Consider the following 13,543-nt stretch of genomic DNA (forward strand, 5'->3'; position numbering starts at 1 on the left):
GTGGTTATGGAAAAAAACCTATGGGAAATGTGATATATGTGTATTTTAATGTTTATTATAATGTATGCGGAAAGCATTTATATATTTTCATACAACTATATATACATCAAATTTTTTTAGATGTATAATAAACAGAGTATAGGGACTTTAGAGCAGGGCAGGGATAAATGAACTTTACACAGTGAAATTTGTAGTATTGTTTCAATATTTCACCTTAGGAAAAAATTACTTCAGGAGAAAAAAATTTATAAAAGAGTAGCATGAGATACTAATTTAAAAAGAAAAAAATACATATTTAATAATTGTTAAATATGAAATGTGATAGTATTAATTATATTTGCTGAATTGAAATGTGATACTATTAATAATTATATTTGCTGAATTTTTAAGTAATTCAGGACAAACTGGCTCATCTGCATTCATGCATTACCTCTGAAGAAAAAACTAGGCTTGAAGTAACTTTAGCTATAGAGATTAATTTAGAATATATTTGTGGCTACTAATTCAAAAAGTTTTTTAAGAACAGGTTATATGTTATCCTCTAATAGTATTTTAGGGAGAAAACTCACTTTAAAAATTGACTAAGCTATCAACGCTTTCTCCTCCACTTGACTCAAGTAGGTATCAGGGTTATTGATACTAATTAGGTCTCTTTTATCACAACTCAGTACCAGGTTACAGAATCTGGTTCTGTGTGCATCCAGTCTGGTCATAGTTTTCGTTTTTTGTTCTCGATTCCCAATGACAGAAAGTATAGCTTGTCCACCGCTCATTTTCACGGCTTACTTCTGTCATCTAAATCTACCACAGCACTGGGTGCACTGCTGGGAAGTGGGCTGCTTTGGTCACACATACACATATATGCTTCACTTTTCATCACAAGTTTCCTTTAAGAATGAATGAAATGCATACTTAGAAATGTGAATGTGACAAGTGTTTTTATGACCAGAAGTAAACTGTTGGAATCAAGGCTTTTCGATAACTAACCTTCAATAGTCACCTCAACTTCGGGGTCCTCACTTGTTTCTGAAGGGACATGTTGAGTAGAATCTTGAAAAAAATAAAATTCTAAATGACATTCATTATAAAGCACTTTCTATATGTTCCAACATTTTATTGATCTGATACTCCAAAAGCAGCCTACTATAAAATTTCACTGGCATTTTAATTCATCTCATATTTATTAAAATATCTGACCCTTTTAATTATAAATAGGGATAAGAAAAAACAAAAAGTAGAAAAACTCTGGAAAACTATTAGATAACACCAAGTTACCTGCATTAATGGACTCGAAAAAACTTGTATTTTTAGAGAAATGAGGTTATAATGAAGTCACAATTATTTTCCTACGGTAACTAAAAAAAATGCTAGAATAAAAACAAAGGCTTTCTATTTTTTTTTTTCTTCACTATTGCTTCTCTGCTTTCAGAAATCATAGGAGTGGTTTATGTTGTTAAATAAAATAATTTTTTGCAGTGGGGACCTTCAGATCAAGATGACTATAACAAATGCATACAAGACTAGATCCCCTAACTTTATATGCAAGATACTTTTTAAAATTAAATATTTTATTAATTTTTGTGTTACTACACAAAATAAATAAATGTACATCAGAACGTTAGTGCTAGAAGCTCAGCTAGAAAGTATCTTCATCAACTCTCATTTTGCAAAGGTTGAGAGATTAATTGATTGGCCAAAGATTATGCTTATTGGTTAGTAAAGGAATAAAGACCAGAACCCAGGTTTGATTCAATTCTATTAACACTGCAATATAACAATAAAAGTATCCCAAAAAATAAAGTACTTCAAAGCCTAGTATCTAATGACAGAATTATAAACTGTGGAGTAATTCATATTGCCTGATGAGCCCTGTACTGTGTGTCTTGTATATAGGTATTTTATTGTTGTAAATACCACCTACCCAAAACACAGGAAACATCTAATTACCTCTACACAGTAAAACGTTAAAAAATTCATCCACACTATATTCTATAAAAAAGATGTCAAAAATAAATGTAAAATATTGTTTAAAATTAACATTTCAATATTTCTGCAAGAAATGTATTCCAGTTAGAAACCCTAATTCTAAAACTGAATTTGGAAAGATTAGCCAACATTCCAGGGACCTTAAGAACACCCTCCACTCAAAGAGGGTAAAAGATCAAATTAACGATTTTTAAAAATAAAATGAAAAAGCAAATATAAGGAATAAAGTTACAGAACAGACTCTATTTTTATCCTGGAAAAATAAGGTACAACATAACCAGTTTATGAGATAAATAAAAAAAATCTAAAACAAGATTAAGTTACCTTACCAGTCATTTTTCCTGGGAGCAATCAATAAAAATTGTTTTGAAGCTATACAAACCACTTAGAAATAGGAATCCATTTTACATGATAACAGTTTAACTCAAGATTCCAGGAATTAAAAAAGCTGTACCAGTAAAATTGTCATTCAATCATGAGAACAAAGGAAGACGGCTGTTAAACAGACGAAGTGGTTCAGTGGGTAGTTGTGGGTATAGTAATAAGCAGAGAGGAAATCTCTCCTTTACTCATCTTCTGTAGAACATATTATCCTACTTTAAAACATGGCACCATTAAATAATATGTTTTAAAATGAAGTATGAAGAGCCAATAATAATTTTAATTCTAAAATACTGAAGCCATTCTTTCTCTAAAAAACTTTAACATGGCACAAGATGACCAGAAAAAAAGGGGGAGCATTTTGCATCAGGAAGAGTTTTACTTACCACTTAAGTTTTCATCCCCATATGCGTTATTATTCAGTACAGTAAAAGAGGTATACTACAGTTTAGGACTAAAAAATAAAAACCTGTTGGCTAAGAAGGCATACCAAAACAATCACCTTTTTATTTCCAAATAAGATGTTTTAAGGATAATATTCTCTATGATACAAACATAATACAAATACAAGCAAAATAAAAATTCCTTTATTTCTAACCTTCTGCTGGTACTTCCATTTCTGTTCCTTCATTGCTCTCTGAAGAATGATGGCTTCCTAAAAAGAAAATAAACCACATATAATAAACCAATAAAAAAGTACATTGAAAGAAGAGAAACTAGGTAACAATGCAAACAATTTAAAATATAACAAAACATACACAAACTGATTCTTTTAACTCCTTAGCAGTCATTTCAAATAATGTGATCTAATTCAGAAAACATTTAACAGTTCTATTTGAAAACTCAAAAAATTATTTAAAAATGTAAACATATAGAGTAAACCTAAGTAGGTTTGGGGATTTAAAGTTAGTTACTGTAACTACACAATATAATTACTCATAGATGTTAGAATTAGAGAAATAGAACAATATGTTTCAAAGTACCATGCTCATCTGTCAATGACGCACACACAAAAAACACAAATCAGAATAAATTCTTTCTTTGCTCATGGACTCTAGTAAGTCTAGATTAACAAGTGCAGGTTTTGCTGTGAAATGTTTCCGGCTTCCCACGTTTACTATAGTGGAAGCTATGGAAACTCAATCCCCATTATTTATTCAAACTTGTACTTAAAGGAAATTTGTAAGTTAAAATTTAAGATACTACCTTTAGTCTCAAAAGCATTTTAATTCAGGTAATATAATCTGCCTGCTTCTAAAAACTGGAACATAAAGCAATGTATCAGGTTAGGCAGTCACAAGGGAAACAGGCTCATCCTACTAGGGCAGAAGCTTTACTCACAAATAAGAAAGAAGTAATCTAAAACATCACAGAGCCACTTAGGATTAAGTACACCAACTGCCCCAAAATATTCATCCTCCGTCCTTAAATGTCTGAGCTACTAACACAAAAAAGGTTGAAAATCACTGTCTCTGTGTACACATATATTACCTAAGAGTAAGAATAAATCACATGGGGAAAGGGGAAGCAAGATCAAATCTCATTTTGTCACCTAATTTCAGAAACTGTACTAAACGTACAACCCTCAGACATAGGTTTTAAATATATTTTATTTTTACTACTTTTAAAAAGCATCGACCACAGTTTCAGAAACTGTCATTTAGTGTCTAGTATCTTTGAATTTAAAATGCCATACACTAAGGTAAAACATTTTGGTTTTCCTTGTCTAGCTTTATCATGCCACAATTACCTTGGGATTCTTTCCCACTTACTTCATATTATGGAAACTCACCTGAGCGCAAAATGCTAGGTAAATCTATAAATCTAGAGCACTGATTTACTCTTTAATTAACTTTTTAAATACGCTTTCTCAACACACAGCCCCTTCCCTCCTATTTTTAAACATTATCAATTGAATTTACGGAGCATTAGATTCTTTGACTGTAATGTTGAAAAAAACATGTGAGGTCAAAGCAATGAGGGATAATGGAGAAGAGACCAGTACTTAAAAAGGAAAGACTGGGTAAAGGAGAAGAGCACTTAAGGTGGTTGTTCCACCTCCACAACATTACAAGACTGCATGGAAACAGCGATTCTATGTGCCTTTTGGTTATTTAAATCTGAAATAAGCAATCACATTTATATTAAAAGTAAAGCTAAAGAAAATAAACCTTATGCGCTCAAAGCCAGGATAGATAGACGTAAAAGCCATCACAAATAGCCTATAATCATCAAGTCAGGGAGCACTATACAAAACTTCCCAAAAAGGAATTCAATTAATAAACTTAGGGATTTACAAGTGATGTTTACAATCTTTCAATAAGCTAAGTATCAACACGACCTTAGTTTCAATATTTACATTACTTACTATACAATAAAAACCTTACTTCTGACTATTCTGATATAAGGTATAAATGTGTACTTTACCTTAAATATGAAAGTGTGTCATGTACCCATTTCGAGATTCATTACTAGATTCACAAAAGGGAAAATTGGTTTTGAAAAATTGTTGCTTGTGAAGTTCAGTTATATGTTTTTTTTAAAAAAGGCCAATACATTTCTTTTTCCTTTTCCATTTAGAAAAGTAATAATACAGATATAAATACTAAAACACAGTCTGTCCAATATAAAGAAACAGTAAATATAAACAGTATGTGGGAAAATGGAAGTGAAAAAGTTATACCTTGCAAAGACTTCGAAAGGGGGACTTTGTCATCAACATCACCAGTTTCAGAAGGGCCTGCTTTGGAATACAAAGATAATACTTCAAAAGTAATCCCAAAAATATTTTTGGGTCACTTTAGTAAAGAAATCTGGGTGAAAGATATTGAATAATACAGCCTTTTCATAAACAAAAAGGCAAAATTAAAAAAAATATATGACTGAAAATGAGTGGTGTCAATTTATGGTCTTGGTGAATGGAAAAAGTGTGCTCAGATAAATTTGTACATAGACAGTCAAAAGAAATTTTGAAAATGACTCGAGTATGGATTGGATGGGAATGGAATGTCTAAAATGGTGAGGATGGGTTTTTTAAAACAGTAAACGGTTCATAATAGCAAACTGCCACTTTTATGTCATACAGATTGCAAGTGCAGGTTTATCTTACAAGGTGTATTTGTTCCTTCCTTGACAAATATTTGCTTAATTTTTTGTCATACTGAAGAAAAAGGCAGAATCAAATTGTTATACTTTTCTTAAGAGTCTCTAAAATCATTAATTAAACTAGCAGTAAGCTTGAATCTCCACTGAAATAGAAACATGACAAACTAATAGTTAATTCAGAATCCAATCCCCCTTTCCTGCAGATCCATAAGAACTTTTTAATAGCAAGGTTCTTTCCAATCATTAACATATAAAGTAGTTTGGGTTAATTAAACCTTCACAAAATGCTATTTTAAGAGATTATGGTAAGATATTTGCATGTTCGCGTATTATTCAAAGCAGTTAAGTGATGAAAGAAACAGATTTAAAAGAGAAAACGTGTTTCCAATGGCTACTTAACATAAAACATGTTGTTACATGAATATGAATACAAACCACTCTACTATCTCTGATTATTATTTGAAAAATATCCTAAGACTTCTGAAAGTCTTGCTAATGCATGAGAAATTTCACGAAGAGGCACAAAACTATTTTATAAGCAAAGGACACATCATAGAGGAAAATAATTTCATAGAAAATACAAAAATTTTATGTATTTGGAATCTCAACTAAGAGCAAGATTGAATGAAAGAGACCTGAATTCAAATGCCAGATTCACTGCTTCCTAATGATGTGATCCTGGGTAAAATATACAGAAAAAAATTAATTAAATGATAGATAAGGGTATTGACTTCTAAATACTGCTTTAGCTGCTTTTTCACAAGTTCAGCTATGTGGCATTTTCAATACTGTTCTGTCCTAATTTTTTTAAAGAGGTCTTCTTTAAGTCAAATATATTTCTTAGGATTCCCAGTGTACAGGATTTCTATTTTAAATAACCTGAGTTCTACATTACATTATGTTCAAGGAATTTTTTAACACTATCTGTGAACAAGTATGAAGGCAATTTTTGTAATCCATGCTTTGTAAATAAACATTTATTTGCTGGGTATAGAATTCTGGATATACATCAACTAGCATATGTTTATAAACTGTAGAGTTCAAATATTCTATTTATCATTTATAAGTACTCATCATGTGTTTCTGTTACAATTTCCCACATGATTACAGATCTATAAATATATCTTAATTATGTAACTCTTTATTTCTACTTTTATTTTGAGGCTACATTGTTAGGTATATTAAATTAATGATTGCTTTATCAATTTAGTGACTTATTACTATATATATTATGTAGCCTTACTCTATACTTTTTTCTTTTTTTTTTTGGCCTCAAATTAATATTGTGAAACTTAATTTCTTTTGGTTAATATTTGCCCAGCATACCTTCACAGATCATTATACTTTCAAGTGATTATCAATGATGTTTAATTTTAGCAACTATGTTTTAACAGCACTTATATAGATTTTATTCAAACGCTAGGCAGCATATTTGACCCTCACACTCAAAATGCTAGTAGTATGTACCAGTCATTGTGAAAATCAAACTCTATCAAAGCTCACATCTGAGCACCACCATCTTAGAGGAAGATGTGTCCAAGCCTATTTGGGAATACCACGTTTTGGAAGAAAACATAAATGGCTTTATATAGAAGAATGAACAAATGATCATACAATGTAACTACCACATGTGACAAAATACATACATCTTGAAAACTTATATTGAATGATCGAAACACAAAAACATATATATACAACATATACAGTATGATACCATTTGTGTCAAGCTTAAAAACTGAGAAAATACTATTCATAAAATATAAGTACATGGATGGATATATATACAGACGTTTCTGTGGGAATATATACACAGTAAAAGTATAAAATCATTATCAGGAAGGACAGCCCTCCATTTCAAGAAAATGGTTAACTCAGAAGGCATAGGGGAGAAAGTGTAAATCTGAAACAACTCAAAGAAGGGTGTCAATTACATATTTAACATGCCACATCATGTGGGAGATGGGGGACAACAAAATATTAAGATTCAGTAAACCTGAGCAGATGTATATTATGTATGTCAATTTTAAACATTTCATTTTAAAAAGCAATTTAGAAACACAATATAGCAATGCAAATAAATGAAGTACACCCAACAATGTCTCACAAATCATATTTTACAAAAGCAGCACAAAACAAACAGTACATATGGAAGGCTTCTATTTATATGAAATACCAAAGCAGACAAAACTAATCAAGGTTGTTACAAGTAAGGACAAGGTTTACAGCTGGAAGGGGGTTGCCTGGAAATGAGCCAAGGGGAGGATACTGGGACTGACACCTAACAACAGACCTTTAGAACTCATGAAGCACAAAGGACAGAACTGAAAGGAGAAACAGATAAACCCACAGAGGCAATTAGACATTTCAGTACTCTTGTAATTGATAGAACAAGTAGACAGAAATATCAGTAAGGATACAGCAGACCTGCACCACTCTATCAACCAACCTTAACAAAGTTAAAATAACCGAAATTATACAAAGAATGTTCTCCAAACATAATGAAACTGAAAATCAGTAACAGAAAGATATATGAAAAATCCACAAGTGTGTGAAAATTAAAACTACACCCTTCTACATAAATCACAGGACAAATCAAAGTTTATGCGGTACAGCTAAACTAACGGTTAGAAGGAAGTTTATGGCATTAAATGTTTATAATGGAAAAAAATTTCAAGTCAATGATTTCAGCTTGTAGCTTAAGAAACAAAAAAATAAAAACAAATTAGGGCCAGCCGAGTGGAGCACTGGTTAAGAGTTAGCTTGGGACACCAGCACTGGACAGCAGGGCCCCAGTTCAGATCTCACATTAGGGCCAGTGGCGCTGCGCCCTCTACAGCTAAGATGGTGAACAACAGCTCAACCTGGAGCTGGGCTGCCATTGAGTCACCAGGGGCGGCGTAGGCTGCAGCCCCTGCTGCAGTGGACTGCCATGAGCTACCTTGAGTGGCTGGCAGCCAGTGTGAGCTGCCGTGAGCGGCCGTCCAATGGCCTGTGAGCGACTGCCTCACCCGGGAAGAGCACAATGATCACAATACCAACATGGGCCAGTGAAGCGACACCCTCCACAACTAGACTTAAGAACAAAAAGGACAGCAACTTGTCTGCTCCCCTTCCCTGATTCCCCAATGCTGTTCCCCTCCCCCAATTCCCAATAAAATGTAAAAAAAGTTTTGTTTTTAAAATTAAAATTAAAGCAAGCAGAAAAAAAGAAACAAGTAATTCACTAAAAGTAACAGACCTTTGCGAGACAAAAATTTTTTTTGAGAAAACTCTAGATCTGGACCAACGGTTCTCTATTGAGAGTGATATTGTCCCCTAAGGGACACGGCAATGTCTAGGGACATTTTGATGATCACAACTAGGAAGATGCTACTGATACCTAGTGGCTAGAGGTCACTGGGGCTACTAAACATCCTACAATGCACAGCAAACGACAAATGCCCACAGCAATGAACTGTGTGATCTAAATGTCAGTACTGCCAAGCTTGACAAACCCTGAACTAGATCAACCAAGAAAAAAAAGACACAAATTACAAAATTGGCAATAAGACATCATGACAGACGTTGCAAACATTAAAATAAAGAGGAAATTTATGAGACTATTATGTTAAGAGAAATAAGTCAGTCAGAGAATGACAAATACCATATGATTTCACTTATATATGGAATCTAAAAAACTGATTGAACAAGCAAAGTAAACAGAAATAGTCTCAGAGATATAGAGGAACAACTGGTGGCTGCTAGTTGGGAGAGGGGTGGGGATGAGGGAGAAGGGGAAGGGGTTAGACAGCATAAATACGTAACTACAATATTGCCACAGGGACATGAAAGACAGTTCGAGGAATATAATTAATAAAGTTGTAAATATTTTGTAGGGTGTCAGGTGGTCACATGTCTTGTTAGGGAGAACGCATCATGGATGGGGTAGAGGCTTGATCACTGCACTGTACACCTGAAGTTGATGTTGTATAATATTGTATGTCAACTATAAGTGAATATAGATATAGATATATAGTCATGGGATGTGGAGTATAGTGTGGAAGTAGAGTCAAGGGAATTGTAATAGATATGTATGATATTGGGGGGGGGAAGTGGGGCGGCGGATTGGGTGAGGGGGGTTGTCACCTCGAGGGGTAAAAAGTATAACTATTGCACTGTATTGTACAGCTGAAACTAATTCTAAAAAATGTGTATTTCACAATAAAAAGTAATTTTAAAAAAATTGGAAAATAGAAGAACTGAAGTTAGTATAATCAAATATAAAACAAGAGTTAAAAGCAACAGGAATAGAAATATATCATTACTTATAGATAATGACTGCCTAGAAAATTTTTTACTTATTAAAAACATTACATGGCCAGTTATAAAATAAAATTAAAAAAGAGGAAATTTATGACAAAGTAAATAAATTCCTTAAAAGAAACAAATTGCCAAATCAACCAAGAATACATAAATTGAATGGTCCTATAACTATTAAAAGAAATTTAAAAATTAAAAATAATATCGGTTAAGAACATTCGACAATATATAAAAAGAACCATACTTCATAACCAAGTAGGGTTTATTATCCCAGGAATACTTGGCTGGTTCAACATTCACAAAGTAGTGTCATCATTTAAACAGACTAAAACAAGAAAAACCATATAATCACCTCAATAGGTACAGAAAAGACTTTTCACAAATTTCAACACCCAATCACCATAATAACTCTTCACAAACTTTGACATAAGGGGACTTCCTCAAGCTGATGAAGGGCATCAGCAAAAATCCCACAGCTGTCATACTGAAAGATTTCCTTCTAAAACTGTGAACAAGGCAGGGATGTCTCACTACTCCAATTCAATGGAACACTAGATGATCCCAGCCAGTGAAATTAACACAAGAAAAATAAAAGGGAAAAAATAACAATGTATACTGAAAAAATCCCGAAGATTTTTCCAAAAAGTTGCTAAAACTAATAAGTGAATTTTAACTAGGTCACAAGATACAAGGTCTGCATGTAAAAATCTACTGTAGATCTATATATTGGCAACAAACAGAAGCTGAAATGTAAACAGTTTAATAAATGTATACTGATATTCACATGATTACAAAACAGAATACATTTATTTGTAATACTTTTATAATGCTTCAGAACTCATAAAGCTTATCTTTTTAAGTGAACTAGACATATTAGGCAAATGCATATTAAAACCAAAATGTGGTATCATAAGGCTAAAAATAGCTTAAAAGAATAAGACTGACCATACAAGTGTTGACAAGGATGCGGAGCGGCTAGAACTATCGAACACTGCTGAAGGAAATGTAACAGTACAAGCACTGTGGAAAACAGTCTGGCAGTTTCTTAAAAGTTAAATACCTACCATATGTCCCAGATAATCCATTTCTACAAATCTACTCAAGAGAAATTAAGGTATATTTCCATACAAAAGTTTATACACAAAAGTTGACAGCAGCTTTATTTTTTAATAGTCCCAAACTGGAAACAACCAAAATGTTATCAATAGACAAAGAGATCAACAAATTGTAGTACAGCCATAGAATGCAGTAATACTCAGCAATAAAATGGAATTAGCTATTGATATATGTATGCAACACTATGAATTTCAAAACAATTATGTGTAATGAAGTAAGTCACAGCACCCCATGCCAAGAGAACAGTACATACTTTATTATGATTCCATTTATGTAAATGTCTAAAAAATGGAAACTAATCTAAAATGATAGAAAATAGATCAGTGGTTGGCTGGGGAGGGCAATGAATGACAAAGGGACACAAGGAAACATGGAGGTTATGGATATTTCATTATCTTGACTGCAGTGAAGATGGTTTTATAAGCATATACATTAAAAAATCAGATTTTATTATTTAAATGTTTTAATGTACTTTATGCATCTATAAAATTAAACACTATTAAATATAGAAAACATTCTTCTAAACTAGGCCATTGGATGCATAAAAAACTGCATTTGAAATTATAACCTAATTCCTTCCTTGTCATCAAATAAAAAGATATGTAACAAAATAAAAAATATAGAAATTTTATTAATGCCTTACCCTTTATAAATTTTTAAGATGATTATAATGTTTAAACAGTTATTACTGTCATACAAATAGAGCTATTAAAGGTGCAGAAGACCTCTCATGCCTAGCAAGTAACATTAAGAACCTGGGATTGAATTCTATGTGCCACTTTTGCTTGTCCTTTTAAAAATATTAATGGCTATATTTAAAATATATATATGCAGGGCTGGCCGAGTGGCGCATTGGTTGGGAGCTGGCTTGGGACGCCAGAGGACCCCGATTCGGATCCCACATATTAGGGCCAGTTACACTGCCCTTTACAGCTAAGATGCTGAACAGCAGCTCAACCTGGAGCTGGGCTGCTGTGGGTCCCTGGCCACGGCATAGGCTGCAGCCTGTGCTGCAGTGGGTTGCCATGGGCTACCGTATGTAGCCAGCAGCCAGCCTGAGCGGCTAGCAACCACCGTGAGCGGCCGTCCAGAAGTGGGCGACTGATTTGCCTTGCTCGGGAAGAGCGCAATGATGGTGCCAACTTGGGCCAGTGGGGCTACGTCCTCCATAGCTAGACTGAAGAGCAGGGGGACAGCAACTTGTCTGTTCCCCTTCCCCAATTCCCCAGCACTGTTCCCATCCCCCAATTCCCCAATAAAAATCTTAAAAAAAATAATATATATATATATATATATATATATATGGCAAATTTTACGTTTCCCCTGTAACTGAGTTTATTGTATTATCCCATTTTTAAAATCTATTTTATTCCAGTGATAAATTATAATTATACATACATATATAAGTAAGTATATACATGGTTCAAGAAATTGATTAGTTTTAACCACTAATAATTTTTGGAAAGAAAAATTGTATTAGATGGTATTACCTTGAATGTTATATTGATAGTAATCGGGATCTTCTGATTCTTCCTTTACTGTCACAGCTGCCATTTCCAAGGAAATACCTGTCAAAGCAAATAAAATGATTGATTATACTTCAGGGCATTCAGTTAAATGATGTAGAGAAATCCCTCCGGCCCTTCTAATAATGTAGCGGAATGCATATATATTTTAAAGACTACGAAAGGACAAAAGTACCTGGGTAGCCAGGTGGCAAGAACCTCCTAAACCCAACCGGGACAAACTTTTAACTACAAGTAATGTTCTGGGATTATCTGGTGCTAATTTTTTCTCTGACAAGTTCTTATCTTTGGAATTAAAGAATATTAGTCATACTCTATTCACTTAATATTAAAAATACTTTTAGCAACCACTGAGAAACCACATGTAAACCTCAGTTTTAATAACTCAATATTCCAGAGTAATAACTCAATTACTCCAGATAGTATAATTTTCATCCATTTTAATAATATATTGATTTTTATTCCTCCTAAAAAATTCTTTTGTTAACAAGGGTACAAAGCACACTTTTCATTGTAATCCTTTGCCCACAATGAGGTTAGATAATTTGAAGTGGACCTTTGAGGCCAGATATAAAAGAGCATGTTGTACAGCTCCACAAATAGGAAGGTCAAAATTAGGGAAAAGAAATATTTTATTAAAACAAACGTAATGTCAATTACACCTCAATAAACCTGAATAAAATAAAATGCATAAACCTCTGGTTAAAAAAATACTCAAGTGGTTGACTTTGGGAAAAGGGTAACAAGAGGGGGACAAGAGAGTGCATTCTTGGTGTGTTATTAACGTTTGGTGTTGATGTGAATGTAGGTCACAGAGGTGTGAATACTGTTTATTTATTGAGCTATATAATTATACTTTACATACTTTATATTATGCTTCAAATAAAAGTTTGAAAAGATTCTTAAACTCTTTAATAAAGTCTTATTAAAGCTATATTCCCCACATATTGTTCAAAAATAAATATCCCTTTCTGGGCAATCTAATGCATTAAGACAGCCGGGTCTCTCAAAAATAAGATGCTGGGGCCGGCCGAGTGGTGCGATAGTTAAGAACTGGCTTGGGACGCCAGAGGGCCCCGGTTCGGATCCCACATATGAGGGCCAGTGACACTGCCCTCTACAGCTAAGAT

At 33.3% G+C, this 13,543-nt stretch overlaps 1 protein-coding gene across 3 annotated transcripts in view; it reads right to left on the reverse strand.

Moving 5' to 3' along the window:
* The window catches only part of GTF2I (general transcription factor IIi), a 141,881-nt gene that overhangs the window by 50,125 nt on the left and 78,213 nt on the right, over positions 1-13,543 (reverse strand). The window contains exons 9-12 of one of the 3 annotated variants that reach the window (XM_019646885.1): positions 12,378-12,455; positions 5,051-5,110; positions 2,966-3,022; positions 988-1,050 (exon numbers count right to left, since the gene is read on the reverse strand). In XM_019646885.1, the coding sequence (XP_019502430.1) occupies positions 988-1,050; positions 2,966-3,022; positions 5,051-5,110; positions 12,378-12,455 (258 nt within the window). Of the gene's footprint in view, positions 1-987; positions 1,051-2,854; positions 3,023-5,050; positions 5,111-12,377; positions 12,456-13,543 lie in introns of those variants that run through there. The other 2 variants (XM_019646887.1, XM_019646886.1) reach the window with 2 other exon arrangements.

The sequence above is a fragment of the Hipposideros armiger genome, unplaced genomic scaffold, assembly GCF_001890085.2.
Source record: "Hipposideros armiger isolate ML-2016 unplaced genomic scaffold, ASM189008v1 scaffold_107, whole genome shotgun sequence".
NCBI classification, from domain to species: Eukaryota; Metazoa; Chordata; class Mammalia; order Chiroptera; family Hipposideridae; genus Hipposideros; species Hipposideros armiger.